The following is a 20,903-nucleotide window of genomic DNA, read 5'->3' as shown; positions in this document are numbered from 1 at the left end:
GCTTCATGCTGGGCTTGAGATCAAGACCTGAAGTGCGATCAGACTCCAAAGCCTAACCAACTTAGCCACCCACGTGCCCCTGATTTTAGACTTCCGGACTCCAGAACCATGAGATAATAAACTTTTGGTTTTTAAACCATGAATTTTGTGGAAATTAGTTTGTTCAAGTTGTGGGCAACAGATTTCCAAGTTGGAGGGAAACCAGCAAGAGTATTTGCAGTGAACTAGTTGAAGGGAATGGCAGATGCATTCCAAGGAATGTGCTTCCTAGAAGGTACATAAAAGGTGTGGTGAAGGGAGCATTTATAGGGATTTCACTCCCATCTTCTAGCCTTTCTAACTATAAAGCAGAGGAGGATAAGCAAATTGATAAGATGCTGTGATCCTTGGGTGTCTAGGCACCTGAACTTCCCCATCTAATCAGGCAAAGAAGTAGCAGAAGTGCAAAAGGGCCTATTATTTTGTCAGAAACAGTATCTGTAATTTTTTAAAAGCAACTTTATTGGAATATAACTTACATAAACTGTATTTATATAAAATGTACAATTAGGTAAGTTTGGGCATATATACGTATTTGTGAAACCATCACCCAATCAAGATAATGAACACATCCATCACCTTCAAAAGTATCCTCTGACCTTCATAATCATTCCCTCCAACTCTTATACCTCCCAGCTTTAAGCAACCACTAATCTGTAAGTAAAGATTAGTTGGCATTTTGAAAATTTTTATATAAATGCAATCAAACAGTATGTCCTTTTGTATTTAAGGGTTTTCTTTTTCCTGGATGCTATCACACCTGATCCAATATTTCAAGGTTTTTCATTCAGCATGGCTATTTAGAGATTCACTCATGCTACTGCATATATCAATAGTTCATTCCTTTTATTGCTAAGTAGTATTCCATTGAATGAACCATTTATTTATCCATTTACCTGTTGACACTGGGTTGTTTCCAGTTTGGGGTTACATGACAGAGGTGCCATGAACATTAGTATATAAATTTTTGTGTGGACATATGTTTTCATTTCTCTTGGATTAATACTTAGAGGAGCAGAATGGCTGGATATGATGTATATGTTTAACTTTTTAAGAAACTGCCAAAATGTTCTCCAGAGTGATTGTACCACTTTTTATTCCTACAAACAGGGTATAAGAGTTCCAGTTCTTCCACATCCTGGGCAATACCTGGTACGGTCAGTCTTTTCATTCCAAATAGGTGTGAAACTGCTTCTGACTTGCATTTTCCCTAATGACTAATGTTAAGCATCTTTCTCGTACGTTTATTTGCTGTTTGTGTATCTTCTTTTGTGAAATGTGTGTTCAAATCTTGTGCCCATTTTAAAAAGTGGGTTTTCCTATGCTTAAGTTTTGAGTTTTAAAATAGTCTCAATATTAAGGTAAGGTTTTTAACTATAAATTCAATCTCTTTAATAGACACAGGTATAATAGACCAGGTATATAGAGCTATTTCTTCTTCTTTTTTTTTAAGATTTTATTTATTTGTTTGAGAGAGAGAGAGCACGCATGCACATGAGCAGGGAGAAGGAGCGGGAAGGGGCAGAGGAAGAGGGAGAAGCAGACTCCCCACTGAGCAGGGAGCCTGATGAAGGCTCTGGGATCATGACCTGAGCTGAAGGCAGATGCCTAACCGACTGAGCCACCCAGGTGCCCCAAGAGCTATTTCTTCTTGAGTGAACTTTAGTAATTTCTGTCCTTCAAGGAATTTGTCCATTTAATCTAAGTTGTCAAATTTCCTGATATGATATTTAACATTTAACATATGGTAACACTTAACATTGTTTATAATAGCCCCTGATAGTCCTTTTAATATCTGATTGTCACTTCTCTAATTCCTAATAGTAGAAATTTGTATCTTCTCTCTTTTATCCTGATTCGTCTGGCTAAATGTTTATCAATTTTATTAATCCTCTCAGGGCATCTGGGTGACTCAGTCGTTAAGCGTCTGTCTTTGGCTCAGGTCATGACCCTAGGGTCCTGGGATCGAGCCCCACATCGGGCTCCCTGCTCAGCGGGAAGCCTGCTTCTCCCTCTCCCTCTCCCCCTGCTTGTGTTCCCTCTCTCGCTATCTTTCTCTGTCAAATAAAGAAATAAAATCTTGAAAAAAAATTTTTCTTAATCCTCTCAACAAACCACCTTTAAGTTTCATTGATTTTTCCCTACTGCTTTTCTGGTTTCTATTTTACTGACTTCCACTCTGACTTTATTATTTCTTTTTTTAAGATTTTATTTATTTAGGGGCGCCTGGGTGGCTCAGTCGTTAAGCGTCTGCCTTCAGCTCAGGTCATGATCCCGGGGTCCTGGGATCGAGCCCCACATCGGGCTCCCTGCTCCGCGGGAAGCCTGCTTCTCCCTCTTCCACTCCCCCTGCTTGTGTTTCCTCTCTAGCTGTCTCTCTCTCTCTGTCAAATAAATAAATCTTTAAAAAAAAAAAAAAAGATTTTATTTATTTATTTGACAGAGAGAGAGACAGCGAGAGAGGGGACACAAGCAGAGGGAGTGTGAAAGGGAGAAGCAGGCTTCCCGCTGAGCAGGGAGCCCGATGCGGGGCTCGATCCCAGGACCCTGGGATCATGACCTGAGCCGAAGGTAGACGCTTAACGACTGAGCCACCCAGGCACCCCATGACTTTATTATTTAATTTCTTCTGTTTAATTTGTGTTTAATTTGCTCTTCTTGTTCTAGTTTAAGTTGAAAGCTGAGATCATTGATTTGGGACCTTTTCCTTTCCTAACACAGGCATTTTTCTCTCTAAGTACTGCTTTAGAGACAGCTCACAGATTTTGATAATTTGCATTTCTATTTAAATTAAAATATTTTTCTAATTTCTCTTTTGATTTTGTGTTTGACACATCGGTTATTTATAAGTGTGTTATTTAATTTCCAAATATTTGGAATTTTCTAAATATCTTTCTGTCATTGATTTTACTTAAATCCTACTGTGGTCAAAAACATACTTTATATGGGGCGCTTGGGTGGCTCAGTCGTTAAGCGTCTGCCTTTGGTTCAGGTCATGATCCCAGGGTCCTGGGATCAAGCCCCATATCGAGCCCCATATCGGGCTCCCTGCTCTGCAGGAAGCCTGCTTCTCCTTCACCCACTCCCCCTGCTTGTGTTCCCGCTCTCGCTGTGTCTCTCTCTGTCAAATAAATAAATAAAATCTTTTAAAAAAATACTTTATATGACTTGAATTCTTTTAAGTTTATTGAGATGTATTTGATGGCTCAGAATATGGTCTTTCTTGTTAAATGTCCCTTTTGTTCTTGAGAAGAATATTCTGCTGTGGTTGGGCAGGGTGTTTTATGAATGTCAGTTAGGTCTAGTTAATTCATAGTGTTACTTAAGACTTCCATAGACTTACTGATTTTCTGTCTATTGTTCTATCAATTGTTAACAGAAGTATGTTGAAATTTCCAAATATAATTGTGGATTCGTCTATTTCTCCTTACAATTCTATCAGTTTTCTTCATTTATTTTAAAGTTCTCTCAAAAGTTTCATGAATGGGGGCACCTGGGTGGCTCAGTCAGTTAAGCGTCTGCCTTCAGCTCAGGTCGTGATCTCAGGGTCCTGGGATCAAACCCCGCATCGGGCTCCCTGCTCAGTGGGGAGTCTGCTCGTCCCTCTCCTTCTGCTCCTCCCCTCCACTCATGCTCTCTCTCTCAAATAAATAAAATCTTAAAAAAAAAAAACCACTTTATAAAAAAAAAAAAGTTTCATGAATATTTGGGGCTATTATCTTCATTACATTGTACTCACTGTATGGAATTCATCATTATGAAATGACCCTCTTTATCCCTAGTAATACTGTTTGCTCTGAAATCTACTTTATAGCCTCTTCAGTGTTTTTTATTTTTTATTTTTATTTTTTTTATTTATTTGACAGAGAGAGACACAGCGAGAGAGGGAACACAAGCAGAGAGAGTGTGAGAGGGAGAAGCAGGCTTCCCGCGGAGCAGGGAGCCCGATGCGGGGCTTGATCCCAGGACTCTGGGATCATGACCTGAGCCGAAGGTAGACGCTTAACGACTGAGCCACCCAGGTGCCCATCAGTGTTTTTTTTTAGATTTTGTTTTGTTTTAAGTAATCTCTACACCCAACATGGGGCTCAAATTTACAATCCTGAGACCAAGAGTTACATGCTCTACCAGCTGAGCCAGCCAGGTGCCCCTCTTCAGTGCTCTTTTTATTAGTGATATAATATATATCTTAAACATGGTATATCTTTTTCTATCCTTTTACATGGTCTATTTCTGTCTTTATTTTTTATTTTTTAAAATATTTTATTTATTTATTTGACACAGAGAGAGAGAGAGAGGAATCACAAGTAGGCAGAGTGGCAGGGAGCAGCAGAGGGAGAAGCAGGCTCCCCGCTGAGCAAGGAGCCCGATATGGGACTCGATCCCAGGACCCTGGGATCATGACCTGAGCCAAAGGCAGACGCTTAACGACTGAGCCACCCAGGCGCCCCTATTTCTGTCTTTATTGTAAAGTGGATTCTTATAGGCAGCATATAGTTCTCTTGCTTTATTCAATCTAACAATCTCTGCCTTTTAATGGAAATAGTTGTAAAGACCATTTACATTTAATACGATAATTGATATGGCTGAGTTTAAATATATCATCTTGCTAACTGCTTTCTATTTGTCTCATCTGTACTTTGTTCTCTTTACTTCTTCTTCCTCTTTTTCTGCCCTCTCTTTGATTATTTTTAAAAACAGACTTTTTTTTTTTTTTTTTTTAAAGATTTTATTTATTTATTTGAGAGAATGAGAGAGAGCACATGAGAGGGGTTAGGGTCAGAGGGAGAAGCAGACTCCCTGCCGAGCAGGGAGCCCGACGCGGGACTCGATCCAGGGCCTCCAGGATCATGACCTGAGCCGAAGGCAGCCGCCCAACGAACTGAGCCACCCAGGCGCCCCAAAAACAGACTTTATTTTTTAGACCAGTTTTAAGTTTATAGCAAAACTGAGCAAAAGGTACAGAGATTTCTCATATGCCCTCTGCCCCACATATGTATAGCCTCTCCCATTATCAACATCCCCCATCAGAGTGGTATATTTGTTACAAATGATAAACCTACACTGACATATCATTATCATTCAAAGTCCATAGTTTACATTAGGGATTACTCTTAGTATTGTACATTCTATGGCTCTGGACAAATGTATAATGACATGTACCCAGCATTACAGAATCATAAAGAGTAGTTTCACTGCCCTAAAAGTCCTCTGTGCTTTGTATATTAATTCCTCCTTTCCCTTTAACTCCTGGAAATCACTGATCTTTTTACTGTCTCCATAGTTTTGCCTTTTCCAGAATGTCATCTGCTTGGAATCATATAGTATGTAACCTTTTCATATTGACTTCTTTTATTTAATAATATGCCTTTAAGCTTCCTCCATGTGTTTTCATGGCTTGATGGCTCATTTCTTCTTAGTGTAAGATAATATTCCATTGTCTGGATGTGCCACAGTTCATTTATCCATTCACCTGCTGAAGGACATCTTGGTTGCTGCCAAGTTTTAGCAATTATTAAGAAAGCTGCTATAAACATCTCTGTGCAGGTTTCTATGTGAATCTAAGTTTTAACTCCTTTGGATAAATACCAAGGAGCATAATTATTGGGTCACATGGTAAAGAGTATGTTTAGTTTTTTAAGAAACTACCAAACTGCCTTCCAAAGTAGTTGTATCATCTTGCATTCCCACCAGCAATGAACGAGAGTTCCTATTGTTCCACATCCTTGCCTCTCCCATTATAGTATTTGGTGTTATTAGTGTTCTGGATTTTGGTGATCGTAATAGGTGTGTAGGGATATCTCATTGTTTTACTTTGCATTTCCCTGATGACATATGATGTGGAGCATCTTTTCATGTCCTTATTTGCCATCTTGTGTCTTCTTTGGTGAGGTATCTGTTAAGGTTTTTGGCCTGTTTTAAAATTTTTTTAATTGTGAGTTTTAAAAGTTCTTTGTATATTTTGGATAACAGTCTTTTAACCATATGTGTCTTTTGCAATTATTTTTTCCCAGTCTGTGGCTTGTCTTCTCATTCTCTGGAGGGCTGAATATTTTTTACGGCTCCATTTTATCTCCTTTCTTGGCTCAATAGCTGCAACTCCTTGTTGTATTATTTTGATGGTTCCTTTCATCTTTAACTTACCAGTCTACCTTCAAGTAATATTATACCACTCCACATACAGTATAAGTCCTTACAACAGTATATTTCCATTTTTCTCCTCCTGGTTTTTGTGCTGTTGTCATACAGTTTACTTCACCATAGGTTATAAACCTCACATTATTGCTATTTTTGTTTTTAAAAGTTAATTATGTTTTGGGGCACCTGGGTGGCTCAGTCGTTAAGCGTCTGCCTTTAGCTTGGGTCATCATCCCAGGGTCCTGGGATTGAGCCCCACATTGGGCTCCCTGCTCGGCAGGAAGCCTGCTTCTCCCTCTCCCACTCCCCCTGCTTATGTTCCCTCTCTCGCTGTCTCTCTGTCAAATAAACTCTAAAAAAAAAAAAAAAGTTAATTATGTTTTAAAGAGATTAAAGTAATAAGAAAAAAGTCTTTATATTTATCCATGTAGTCACCATTTTCAGTACTCTTCATTTCTTTGTGTAGATTCACGTTTCCAGCTGGTATCACTTTTCTTCTACTTGAAGGACTTCCTTTACATTTCTCATCTGATAATGAATTCTTTCAACTCCTATATGTCAGAAAAAGTCCTTATTTCATCTTTCTTTTTTAAAAGATATTTTTGTTAGGTAAAGAATCCTAGGTTGAAGGCTTTTTCTTCAGTACTATAAAGATGTTGCTCCATTTTCTTCTAGCTTATACTGTTTCTGATGAGAAATTTTCTGTAATCCTTATCCTTGTAAATAAGCTTTCCCCACCTGTTTGCTTTTAAGATTTTCTCTTTACCAATGGTTTTAACCAATTTAATTATGATGTGTCTTGGTGTAGTTTTGTTTCTTGGGCTTGGTGTTTCTTAAGATTCTTAGATCTGTTGGATTTATAGATTCCATCAAATTTGGAAAAATTTCAGCCATTTTTCGCTCAGATATATTTTCTGCCTCCATTTCTTCTTCAGATTCCCCAATTACACATATATTTAGGCTACCTGAAGCTGTCCCATAACTCACAGATGTTCTATGTTTTATTATTATTTGTAAAGAAATCTCACCCTTTTAATTAACTAATTAATTTATTTTTGAGGGAGAGCTTGCACGTGTATGAGTGGTGGGGTGAGTGGAGTGGGGAGGGGTGGAAGGGAGAAGGAATCTTTTTTTTAACAGATTAAGTTATTTTATGTTATTTATTTATTTTTATTATGTTTAGTTAGCTAACATATAGTACATCATTAGTTTGTGATGGAGAGAATCTTAACCAGACTCCATGCTGAGCATGGAGCCCAATGCAGGGCTCAATCTCATGACCCTGACATCACTACCTGAGTCAAGATCAAGAGTCAGATGCTTAACTGAGCCACCCAGGCGCCCCTACTGTTGTTGTTGTTGTTATTATTATTATTATTTTAAATCTCTGTGTTTCATTTCAGATAGTTTCTACTGCTATGTGTTTCTCCTTAAGTGTCCAATGTGCCATTCGTACTATTCAGTGTAATTTCCACCTTGGAGACATCATAGTTTTCATCTTTACAGTTCATTTTGGGTCTTTTTTATACCTTCCACACTCTACTTAATATGTTCAGTCTTTCCTCTAGCTTCCTGAACATATGGAATACATTATAATAATAAATCTTTTAATGTCTTTGTCTACTAATTCTATCTTCTGTGTCAGTTCTGGATCAGTTTTGATTCAATGATTGATTGATCAACTGACTTGGGTTTTCTCTTCATTGTGGGTTGTATATTCCTGCTTCTCACCATGCCTGTTAATTCTGATTGGATGCAAGGCACTGTGAATATTACTGTGATGGGTGCTGGATATTTCTAATAGTCCTATAAATATTCGTGACCTTTGTTCTGTGATGCTATTGAATTACTTGGAAACAATTTGATTCCTTTACGTCTTGCTTCTGCTTTTAAGCTTTGTTAGGCAGGACCAGGGGAGTGTTTATTAGGCAGAGGTTTAATTTTTCTCCATTTCCAAGGCAAGTCCCTTCTTAGTATTCTACATGATGTTCCATAAATTATAAAGCTTTCTTCTCTGGTTGATGGAAATATGCACTATTCCTGGCCCCGTGTAAACTCTGCCTATCATTCGCTTTAATCCTTCTAGTCGGTTCTTTACCTGAATAGTTTCTTCACAAGAATGAGCTGATTCATTCTCATCTGAATAAAAGAGAAGGAACCCTGCAGATTCCCAGAATTCTCTCTCTATGGAGCTCTCTCTTTTCTGGTACTCTACCCTGAAAACTTTAGCTGCCTTGGCATCCTGGAACTCCCAGGTTCATCTATTCAACTCAGGGAGACCACTAGGCTTTGCCTAGATACCTTCTCCTTGTTCAATGGCCTCTGTACTTTCTCTAGGCAGTATGTTAGGGTAATCCTAGGGCTCACTTCACTTCATTTATTTTCCATGTCTCAGGAAAGACTATCCTATTCATTGATGCCCAATGTCTTGAGAACCATTGTTTTATATGTTGTGTCTGGATTTTTGTTATTTCAGTCAGGAGAGTAAATCTAGTTCCTGTCACTCCATCTTGGCCAGAAGCCACTGTATAATAATATCACCCGTGATCTCCTTTATTTTCTCATATTATCCTTTAGTTCCACAAAAGCCAGTCCTACCGATTGGAGCAAAGAGAGCCAGAGAGTGGGCTTTACTTGGAACACTATTACCAGCTATACCTGGAATCTGGAGATCTAGAGAATTTCCCAGCTACGATTCTTTCACTCATTAGAGGAGTCTGTCACAAAACCAGATGAAGCTGTTTGAGCTCCTTGAGGGTGGAGATCCCAACTAATGCAATTCTCTATCTCCAGCATCCAGAAAGGTGAATAAAGTATGGTTTTGATTAGACAAAACTAAACATAAATACTCCACTATATCATCACCACTGTAATGGTAGCTATGTGCTCAGCACTCTACATACATTATTTTATTCAAACCTCACAACAATCTGCGTTGGTGGTATAGTGGTGAGCATAGCTGCCTTCCAAACCTCACAACAATCATTTTAGGTATGCATCATTCCTATTTTATTGATAAAGAAACTAAGGCTTAGAAAGATTAAATAGCTTTCACAATACTACACAACTAGTTAGTAGCAGAAATGGAATTTGAGCAACATCTAGCCATGCTCTTGATCTCTGTATAATACTATATTCTATAAAGTTTTCCTGAACCATAGGCTTCCTTGCTGAAAGCTAACCTCAGATGGTGCAATCTAAAGTACCTGCACCTAACCACCCTGTATTCAGAGTTCCCACACATCAATATGGAAGATTTCCACCAAAGTACTGATTATTACTTTATACTTACCTGCTTCATCTCACATGAGCAGTAGGGAAGAAATCGGTGCCGGGTGATCTCATGAAATGATTTATGCAGTTTGGTCCCAAACTCTTGAGTGTCAGCTGCCTAAAATGGGTCAGAGATGAAACATGCTGAATTCCAGTACTGGCAACCAAAAGGAAGGTACCCACAGGATATGGGAAGAGGATGAGACAAAGAGGAAGGCAAACCACTGACATCCCTCACGTTATGTTAGGAGTATCCTTAACTCCTATGGATACAGGAGTAGAGAGAAGGCCTGGGATACATGGCATGAGATAGGTAGCTGTGGCTCCTAGGTCTTCCAATTTCTGTTACTTAAGCAAGATCTTTCACACAAGGCCTTTGTTCTCCTATCTCTATAGGAAATACATATCCCAGAGATCTATCTGTTCATAAAGGGGTTATATAAACTGCTTTCCTCTAAAACAAGTTCCAGGAGAGCAGAGGTTCCACTATATTCAACTAAGGCTGATATAAGAACTTCCCCTCAGGTAAGGCTTTTAGGGAAGAAAGGAAGAAGATAATAGCATCCATAAGGAATGGGTAATAACCTCTACATTTTAGTATAGAATTGCAGGATATTAGAGTTAAAGGGGACAAGAGTAATCACCTAATACAACACACTAATTTTATAGATGAGAAAACTAAAATCCAAAAAGAAGTGGTGACCCACCTAAGATCGCATGGCTTATTAATACAAAAGTTAGGGCTGACCTTAGGATTGCCAATGTAGCATTCTTCTCATTACCCTGTGCTATCCACATGACCCAGAAAGCTGAAGCTGTAGGATGCACTAGATTATAAAGGTGTTATACTCTTAGACCTAGTAAATCCACTTATAGAAATTTATTCTAGGAAATAATTCAGAAGAAGCAAGATATCACACAGAGGTATTAACTGAAATACTATCTATATTGGCAAAAAGAACATAAGCAACTTAAATGTCTCTCATTAAGGGAATGGTTTATTAAATTAGATTAAACCAATGGAGTAGAACTGGGTAACTGATACAAATTTTAAAACAGCTGAAATGGGGAAATGTCAAATTATATATGAATATAGAATTCTTCAGTTACAACTATACAATATAACTTGAGAAAATATGCAAAAATTTTTAAATACAGTGATAAATATTATTAGCTATTATTTTAAATTTTGAATGTATTACACTATTTTTTCAAGAAAAAAGTACAAAAAAAATAAAGCAACAGACATGGAATGAATGGGTCACCCCACTGATAATACCAATTGGTCAGCACACATTCCTAAAAGGAAAGAAACTAACATTTATTCAGAACCTACCATGTGCTATGCATGTTCACACTTAGCCCTCGTAATAACCCTCTGACGTACTATTATTTTTTCCAATTTATAGATGAAGCTCAGAAAAATTAAGTACAGGCCTTAGTCCACATAGCCAGTAAGTAAATGAGCCAAGAACTGAACTCAGGCCTCTGATTTCAATTGTTACACTATTCCATACTGCCAAATATGTGTAATACTTAAGGCTACTCAGTTATTTCCAATGTTTTCTGTCACCATGAGGTAACAAAACATTCTTCAATAAGAAACTGGGAATCACTGTCTAGTCTTAGCTCTAACTGTAACTAGCTATGTGACCTAAAGCAAGTAGAAATTTTAGATAACTTATTTTCTCATTTATAAAATAGTACACATGTAACTATCCATTCAATAAATATTTCTTAAAACACCACAGGCCTGATACTATGTAGGACCACAGTAGGGTAAAATGAAATAATGTTTCTAAAAGCTCTGTACATAATACTACGTTAGGTAGTAGAACATCATTAAAACCCTGGCACTTTTAAGCAGCCCCAATCTCCTACTAACTTGAAGGGCATGGAGACAGATCTTTCGAAAGCTACTGCTGGTGCTTCCAGTCACGATACTCATTATGGAATTCACAGCCACTGAGAGTGAGACCTGCAATTTCTGATGATCCTAAGGAACATAATAAGGAGAGATGGCAGTTTATAATAATCCCAAGCTGCTGGTTCAGAGAATCCCAAAGGAATCAAAGATTTCAGTAACAGCAGGATTTCAACAACTCTTCCCCCTCCATAAACAATACTTACTGAGATCATGCCATATAAAGGACACTTAGGGATTGAAAAATGTTCTCCTCTTTTACAGACATGACTTATTGACACAGACACATTCAGAAAAGATAAGCCATGAGACACTAGGCAATAAAATAGATGCGCTTACTATTAAAAAAAAAAAAGCTTTAAACTTTGCTCTCTTAGTGTGTTTTTTTCCCTGAAAGGGGGCCATATGAAGTTAAGAAATATGTTACCGAAAGTATAAAGGATAGAGGAAATCAGTAAGTCAGATAAGAAGAGAAAATGATGGGGTGCCTGGGTCGATCAGTTGGTTAAGCCTCTGCCTTCAGCTCAGGTCATGATCCTGGAGTCCCAGGATCAGGATCCCTGTTCAGCGGGAGTCTGCTTCTCCCTCTCCCCTGCTCCCCCCGCCCCCGCTCATGCTCACTTGCTCTTTCTTGCTCACTCTCTCTCTCAAATAAATAAAAATCTTTTAAAAAGAGAGAGAAAGTGATGTTATAAAGCATTAGAAATGAGGGAAGAATGTAAGATTTAGTGAAGCAGTAGCTCCAGAAGTATGTGTGGGAAGGGAAGACAGATAAGGAAAAGGCTCATTATTAGTCATTTTTCTCTATTATTTTGTCCCTATTTACTCAAATTCACCTATTAGGAGGTAAGACTATGCAAGCTGGTTACAGTGACATATCCTAAGTTAAAGCTTGAGTTCCTAGGCTAGAGGCAATGTAAGGATCAGCCAAGGTGACAAAAGAGGAAGAGGCATTAAGGGAGGAAGGGCCCTCAGGCTGTCATATCCTCTAGTTCTTTTTCTTAGAGTAGGAGACAAGGAGTTATGAATTTCTTATTACCTTGGTAGCCTGGTGATGCTGTTCCAAGGCCTGGTCCACGGCAACCTGGATGGAATCTTGCACTACACTGTGGCTCTCCGTGAGGATGGCACTGAGATGAGTGGTGAGCAAGGTGTGGACTCCTAAGGGGAGGGAAAATATTGGTAACCTTGAATGAGAATGGCCACTTCAAGACTGCTGTTATGCGCTGTGAGTCAGGAATGAGAAAGAGGCTTCTTGGAAGAAGAGACCACTTTTGCCTATCCACAAATAATTACTTTTTTAGACCAACCCCCCCCCCCAAAAAAAACCCAGCAACTTATAAACTCACCCAATTTCACTTACAAATGAAAGAGACTTCACAAATTAAATGTGAAGGTTGACATTATTTTTGAAGAAACAAGTGAGGGATCCTGTTTAATTCATATCAGAAACAGAAATATATACCACATACTATAAACAATGATACTGGTGACTCCCAATGGATAGGAGGAGGAGGAAGAGAAAAAGGAAAGGCCTGTTGGAGAGTGTCTACCCTACACCCTTCCTATGTGAGCATCACTGTTGTGGTGAGCCACTGTTACTGTCAGGGTCTCAATCCTTTCACATATGCCGTGATACAGAAAAAGTTAACACTCACAATGATGACTCTGAGACTGCTGGTATAAGGGTCTTTTTAAATGGGGGCTATTTCTGATAAAGTAACCATAGGCACTACTGCTCAGAAGAAAAGCTAACAGGTAAGAGTGATAGGCAAAATATGTCATCCAACAATAGGCTAGCATTGATGACCCGGAGACAACAGACACGGGAAGACAAATTCACTTTACACCTGAGAAAATACTCCTTAATTAACCTTTCCTTTTTCAGTGTTTTTCTATTCTTCCCTAAATAGTCTGTTCAAAGGCACTATGGTGAAGCAGCCTACAGCTGGCTGGCTTGTCTCAGGGCTGCATTAAAAATGCAAACCAGAAGGTACATTTTCTACCACAATGCGCCATGATGCTTTCCCAGAAAGGAATGTAAAATGTGGTCTGCTCAAAAGGGGTCTGAAATTGGAGTCTGGAGAACACAGATTCTAGAGTGAATTCTACCTCTAACTTGTGGTGACCAAGTCCCTTCACTTTTCTCACTTCAAAACTAAAATTGGCTTTATACCACCTGCTCTCACAGGCATGTTGTGCAGATACACTGGGATAATATATATGAAGTGTTTTGAAATGTACATTGCAATATTCAAAGGGAAAATATCGCTATTGCTATGATGAAATCGTATGGGTTACTGTTTTCTATTGTTTGGTGCTAAGAATAGCCTCAAGAAATCAGTTAGGCCCCTTTTGAAAGCAGACATTTAATTAAAAAGCTACAAGTTTGTTCCCCTAAAACTGCTGATACTACCAGATGCCTTTAACGTTGTAGCAAAATAATGAGTTAATCATAGAAAAGTTACCATGACAAGGTGGGCAGGAGGCCAGTTAAGTGATTTTTTTAAGACACATGGAAACAGACTGTAGTTCTGCACAATCTGTTTCCTAAAAGTAGCTCTAGAGAAAGCTTTCAAGGATATGAGAAAGAATAAGGGAAAAGGAAGATATAATTACTGTATCTCTATCCATGTATCTATATCTACCTACCTTCACCATACATCCTTTTCCAAAGGCTCGTCCTAAACTACCAGATGTGTAAGGGAATTTAAAAAGATAGATAGTATGGTGGCTCCTGGGTGGCTCCTGGGTGGCTCAGTCAGTTGAGCGGCCAGTTCTTGATTTCAGCTCAGGTCATGATCTCGGCTCAGGTCATGATCTTGGGCTCCTGGGATCAAGCCCAGCATCATCATCATTGGGCTCCATGCTCAGCGGGGAGTCTGTTTCAGGATATTCTCTCTCTTCCCCTCCCTACTCTCTCTCAAATAAATCTTTTTTTAAAAAAAGATACTTAGTATGTTTACTAATGCAGTGATGAATTTCTATTTAATCCAATATCGAATGTCACTACCTGAGATGCTACAGGCCTTCAGAGCCAAGCTAAACAAAGATGTATAAACTCTCACATTACTACAAGAATGACAGGAAACACTGGTTTTTGAGGAATCAGTCCTTCAGGTGTGTTCAATAGGATTCAGAAAGTGGTATGAGACTTTATGTCATCCTAGGGAAGACTGAATGTGGTAATCCCTCTAGCACACCTCAAAAAACAAAAACAAAAACAAAACAAAATCAAAACCAAATAACAACCAACCAGAAAGCCCTGCCAAGACAGTAGATCTTAAGTCTTATGGGTCTTTAGACTTGGAAGGGCCTTTGATAGCACCTAGTCTAACAATCTCACATTAAATATATGAAAAGGAAAGATCAGATGATTTATGTGACTTGCTTCCCAAAAATCACTGAGGAATTTGGTAGCAGAACTAAAATTAAACCCAGCTTTCTTGATTCTACCCTGAAGTCCTTTCCACTAAGATGCTCCTCTTATCAGCCTCTGTCCATATGAGCGCAGGAGGTAACAACCCTAGGCATCCTCACTTTGTCCTCCCTGCTGGAAGCCTCATTAGCGTGGGTCACTTCTATGCTCCCATTCCAGGGCCTTGATGAATGGAACAGTGGAGCACCAGACAACAACAGCTCTTCAAACGAAGAGTTGCAAGCCAGAGCCCAGGAAAGCAGTGTGCTTCTCCCCTAAACAACATATAGATACTGGGAAAAGACAGGAGAAGCACAGAAGGCAGGCAGCAGGAAGAATCCCACAGCTGACAATAGTTTGTTCAATAAATAGTTGGCACCAGTCCACACGAGCTCTTCTGATCTGGGGATGTAAGCTGTCTCCTGTCTCTCATGACTCAGTGGGAGCAGGGCCATACCAAACAAGCACTGGAATGGCTGGAGAGTAGAGTCCCAAGAAAAAACACTGGCTCACAGAGAACACAGAAACATATCAGGAGCACCAAAGGAGAGGCTTATGAACCTTTCCCCAGACATTTATAAGCTCCACTTCTTGCTATTTCCCTTTAAGTTTAGGAGGGCATTGAGAAACACTTAAATTTGGGGCCCCTGGGTGGCTCAGTTGGTTAAGCGTCTGCCTTGGGCCCAGCCCAGATCATGATCCCTGGTCAAGCCCTGGGATCAAGCCCCCTGCTCAGCAGGGAGCTGGCTTCTCCCTCTTCCTCTGCCCCTCCCCCTGCTCGCACTCTCTCTCAAATAAATAAATAAAATCTTAAAAAAAAGAAACACTTAAATTTATATCTCAGTGTTTATTGGATTAAACACATAAGCCAACTCCCACTCACACTCAGTGGTCTTCAAACTTTACTATATTTAAAAATCACCTGAGTATCTTGTTAAAAATGCAGATTCTTGAGCCATACCATATTTTTACATTGTAACAAAACAATGAGTTAATCATTGGCTCAGGAAGCAGCTCATTTTCAAATACTGCAGGTGATTTTGGTGCATCTGTTTCGTGGACCAACAGAGAGAACCTTTCTGATAACAGGTTATCACCACTTTGTCAGATAAACTGTAAAGGCCCCCTTTGTATGCCTGAACAAGGACAGTTTCTCCCTTTCCAGAGGTCTACGTGGCAATCACATAAAGTCATTCATACCAATACTACTCCCACACGTCCTTATGCTGTAGTTGAGAGAGATGCTGCATCAGGGCCAAGTAACGCCAGTAATGTTTCTTGATTCCACCTGGAAAAGCGATAACGTGGTGGACAGTTCTCAGGCCTGAGCTTTAAAAACATACTGATATCTGAATCCTGCCTCAGTCCAAGGAAATCATAATCCCTGGGGGTGAGGTCTGGACATTTTATAGACGCTCCCCAGGTAATATATCAGCAGCTAAGGTTGAGAACCATTCATCTAAGGTAATAGACTCTGTAGAGACCATTATAGGAAGTATCCGCTAATTTCTGGCCCACTAAATCTGGGAACGTCATCATTTAAGTGATGTTTCAAGATACGTATCTTTTCCATAAAGCATATAATTTAACTTATTTAGGCAAGGTTTCTCATTAAAATTCATTATTCTACAGAAATATATGTAATTCAGATATGTGCATCATATAACATCTCCCTTTCTTTACTCTCTTAACATTTAAGCACACCCAAACTGGCAGCCCCTATACCTACTCCACAGTTCTGTTTGCTGGACTGGAAATCCGCTGTGAAAATCCACAAAGAGAAAAAGCAGCAGAGTTTGTCCATGGAAGTCCATATTCTGAGACTGATCTCCCTCACTGGATTCCACCTGATAACTCACATCTGGAAGCACCAAATCTAGAGGACAAGATATTACACAGTATTCTAAGATAAGTAAAGCCCTCAGAATGCTACGTAAATAAAGAACCTATACCTCAAACAAAGAAGGATCTGAGACAGATCTATATTAGAACACTCCCTTCTTCTCCTGAACCTGTTTTTCTATCCACATGATGGAAGGAAATAATAGCGACTCACAAAAGAAACATCAAAATAACAACTGGGTGTGTAAAATGCAAATCAAACAGCACTCCTTAGAATTTATTGGGAAACATTAATACATTTATTAATTCCCCATACAACTGTCTAAGATAGATACCACTAGTAAGAGGCAGAGGTCAGAGTCAAACCTGAGTAATGAAAATGATGACAGCTAATTTGTATTAAATGCTTACTACATGCCACTTATTGTGTTAAATTCTTCACATGGTCTATCTAAATATAGGCTTCTCAACAACACTATGACATAGGACCTATTCTTATATCATTTTACAGATTTAAAAAAAGGCACCAATAGATTAAATACATTGCCCAACATGAGGCAGTAAGTGGTGGAACTGTTTTAGACAGACTCAAAATCTGTGTTCTTAACCACATTACCATATTATATTTGTATTCCCAGGTAATCTGATGCCCTACAGTCACTTTCTAGCACCTTGATCCTTTAGAATACAATCATGATAGTCCTAAATTCTACCCAGATCCATACAGAGAAGTATCTCCATGTGGATTCTGGTTCTGTCCTTTAGAGTAATGAGGGAGGGAAGGAGATGAGGGGACATTTTCTACATTACTCATTTCCAAAGTAAACTGAGCAAGCTCAGGCATCAGGAATTGGCAAAAAACGAAGGAAACCAACAAAGCATGAAAATAAAAATTCAAAGAGAAAAGGAGATATGGAGAGCCCTAGAGATTCAAAAATTCTAAAGGCATGACATCCCACCTGTTAAGACCAGGCATTCTTTCTTCACAAAACCATTCACCTCCACAGACCCTGTTCAAAGACACCCTCCTCCTTTCATTGCACCCTCTGGAACAACTACCTACTCAAGAAAAAAAAATCCTTACTCTGAGTCTTACTTCCTAGAGAAGATTCTATCATTCCCCCTGAGATACTTCTCCATCCCAGGAGGCTTCAGTCTTCTCATACCAGTCACAGCTCTAGAATGCCTCTTCCCCACTGGTCACCTTCCTCAGCATCCAGTTTACCAGACTACTTTCTAAATTTCAGAGGATTCTAGCAAACAACAGTCAAGCTCAAGACTGTAAACCTCCTACACCCACCCCCCACTCCCTCTGCAAGTGTGCAGTTAGGTGGTGCCTGTGGGGCCCCTAGGGAGAGGTGGAGACAGGGGAAGGGATGCACTCGGTGTAGACAGTATAGACGGGTGTAGATGGGAGGGCAGAGGGAGTTCTCTTCTGTTTTACAAATGAGGAAGACGTGAGCCAATTTAAATGCTGATGTAAGATTCCAATAGAGAGACTGATAAAGGGGAAGGATGTGTGGGTAAAAAAAAAAAAAAAATTGGGGCGCCTGGGTGGCTCAGTTGGTTAAGCATCTGCCTTCAGCTCAGGTCATGGTCCCAGGTTCCTGGGATCAAGCCCCACATCAGGTTTCCTGCTTGGCGGGGAGCCTGCTTCTCCCTCTCCCTCTGTTGCTCCCCTACTTGTTCTTTCTCTTTAAGATAAATAAATAAAATCTTAAAAAGAAAAAAAAAAAAAGATTGTAAACCTCCTAGATATCACCTCATGGTTGCATATCCCTACTCTCCAGTTTTATTTTTTGGTCCAGTTATTAAGCGTCCACCTCTCAGTGTGATTCACCCAAAGTTAATATGGTTATGCTCTACAGGAATACTACAGCCAGCTTCCTAGGTTGATTACTACATGGTTTATACTCCTGCTTTGAATTTATATGGTGTTTTAATTTTTTATAAGTAATTTTATATGCATTTTCTCATTTCATCAGGAAACATTTCTCTTCCATAATAGTTCAATGATGTTACTAACCTTTCTAAAACCCCAGAGTTGACAGATTAAGGTACAACAGAAACCCTCTGAACAAGTCCTTATAAGACGGAGGCCTACTGACTACCTCAAGAGGACCAGGAAGAGAGGAGGCAGTAGAGGAAATGAGGAAAACCAGCATTAACATGTAATACCAAAACAGTTAGGCTCTAATGCGGCTTTGACTATTGACCTGTTTGCCGCACTTCACGTAGATTCTCAAACTTAGCCAGACCCCCACCAGTGGCCCCCAACCTAAACCATCAGATCACTGTGTCCTATTTTTTATGTACACCTGCTATTTATATCTCCTTGCATTTCTCTAATATTCTCCAGGTTTCTTTACTCCTGTGCAGAGAGAGGGAGATATACCTCTATCCAAATTGAGATCCAAATTGGGCACCATACACAAGTGGTATTTCTTCCAGTCAATGAAATAAGAGGTATCTTTGAAGACAGTAGTAGTTGGCTGCTCCTGACTTGGCAATATCAGAGGCAGACCTGAGGGTCCATATAGAAATATGTATAGTTGCTAAAGAAAACTACCAAATTTTAGTTTTTTATGACTATGTATTCATTTGCATAAAACAAACATAACACTGACCTGGTTCACACTCCCAGAAATAAACTAGGGTGCCAGATGATTATGTATTAAGGCTTTCCACATTGAATATACGTGTGAGGCACCAGAGATAGATCCACTAGAATTCCTAGAAATTTATTCTGGGTTTAATAAGTGTGTGCGACAGGTATAGTATTGGGACGATTAGTTTATATATTCATCCCACTCACTCCATCGTAGGTTTGAGTGGTACTACACGCTAAACACCATACTAAGTTCAGAGAATACAAAGATCAACATCCAGATTTAATACCTACCTTTGAGTTATCATATATATTAGTACTGGAGATACAGGTAAAAATCAGTAAAATATGGTGTGATACATGCTAGAAGTATATACAAAAATATCTTTCAGTAAGTATTTGAGTATATTCAGATTAAAAAGGAAACTCCTTACCTCCTCTAACCCTATTCTCTAACCAAGACGAAGGCGGCCAGGCCTCTGAAATGGTTTCCTTTTCTTGAGTTCACTCCTACCCTCGCCTTGCTTTTCACCTAGGGTTTCTCCACCTTGGCACTACTGGCACTTTGGGCCAGATAATTCTTTGTTGTAGGGGCTGTCCTGTGCACTGTAGGATGTTTAGCAGTATCCCTGGCCTCTACCCACTAGATGCCAGTAGCACCCTCCCCCTGAGTCATGACAGTCAAAAAATATCCCCAGACATTGCCAAATGTCCTCTGAGGGCAAAATTATCCAGTTAAGAACCAATACTTAGGGGCGCCTGGATGGCTCAGTCGTTAAGCATCTGCCTTCGGCTCAGGTCATGGTCCCAGGGTCCTGGGATGGAGTCCTGCACTGGGCTCCCTGCTCAGCGGAAAGCCTGCTTCTCCCTCTCCCTCTCCCCTGCTTGTGTTCCCTCTCTCGCTGTGTCTCTCTCTGTCAAATAAATAAAATCTTAAAAAAAAACCAAAAAACTAATACTTAATCCTTTTTGTCCCCTGAACCAAGGCTAAAGAAACCAGAAATATATTTTCCTTTATCTTTTTGTTTGTTTTCATCCTCTTTTTAATAGGGTAAACATGAAGCATTAAGTGTGAAGAAGATTAAAATCCTCACTCGTAGGCACTGGGACATTATGAAAAGTCACAGCAGAACGAAGGGAGACAGTACCCATAAATGAAGTCTCCATCACAAATCCAAGACATTTACACAGGAGCTAAGGCCAACACATTCACTGTTTAGAGCCAGGGGAGCTTTGAGGTACTGCAAACTCAGTAAGAGTGGAGTGTCTCAAGAGTCAAAATGTGTGATTATCTTTTAATTGGGTTGTTGAAACCATTTACATTTAATATAAATACTGCTATGGTTGGGTTTAAATCTACCATCTTCTTACGTGTTTTGCATTTGTTCCTTGTATTTCCCTCTTCTATTTTTGGATTCTATTCTGGACTGGGGGTTTTTTTAATTCCATTTTATCCCCTTTTTTGATTTATTCATTATAATTCTTTGTTGTAGAAACTTAGGGATTTATACTATAAATTTAGGCTTTATAGTATACAACTTTATCACCATCTCCTTTTAAATGATATAACAGTTCACACACATAAAGTGTAAGAATCCTGCAATAAGGGCGCCTGGGTGGCTCAGTCGTTAAGCAGCTGCCTTCGGCTCGGGTCATGATCC

At 39.4% G+C, this 20,903-nt stretch overlaps 1 protein-coding gene across 5 annotated transcripts in view; it reads right to left on the bottom strand.

Annotated features, from left to right (window-relative positions):
• Window positions 1-20,903, bottom strand: part of CUNH11orf80 (chromosome unknown C11orf80 homolog) — a 99,607-nt gene that overhangs the window by 8,935 nt on the left and 69,769 nt on the right. For 3 of the 5 annotated variants that reach the window (XM_032414472.1, XM_032414474.1, XM_032414473.1), the window contains exons 9-13: window positions 19,030-19,180; window positions 16,522-16,668; window positions 12,414-12,535; window positions 11,336-11,446; window positions 9,470-9,568 (exon numbers count right to left, since the gene is read on the bottom strand). In XM_032414472.1, coding sequence (XP_032270363.1) covers window positions 9,470-9,568; window positions 11,336-11,446; window positions 12,414-12,535; window positions 16,522-16,668; window positions 19,030-19,180 — 630 coding nt within the window. The remainder of the gene's footprint in view (window positions 1-9,469; window positions 9,569-11,335; window positions 11,447-12,413; window positions 12,536-16,521; window positions 16,669-19,029; window positions 19,181-20,903) is intronic. The other 2 variants (XM_032414475.1, XM_032414476.1) reach the window with 2 other exon arrangements.

The sequence above is a fragment of the Phoca vitulina genome, unplaced genomic scaffold, assembly GCF_004348235.1.
Source record: "Phoca vitulina isolate PV1807 unplaced genomic scaffold, GSC_HSeal_1.0 scaffold16, whole genome shotgun sequence".
Taxonomy (NCBI): domain Eukaryota; kingdom Metazoa; phylum Chordata; class Mammalia; order Carnivora; family Phocidae; genus Phoca; species Phoca vitulina.
This window is presented reverse-complemented; position numbering and strand designations above follow the sequence as displayed.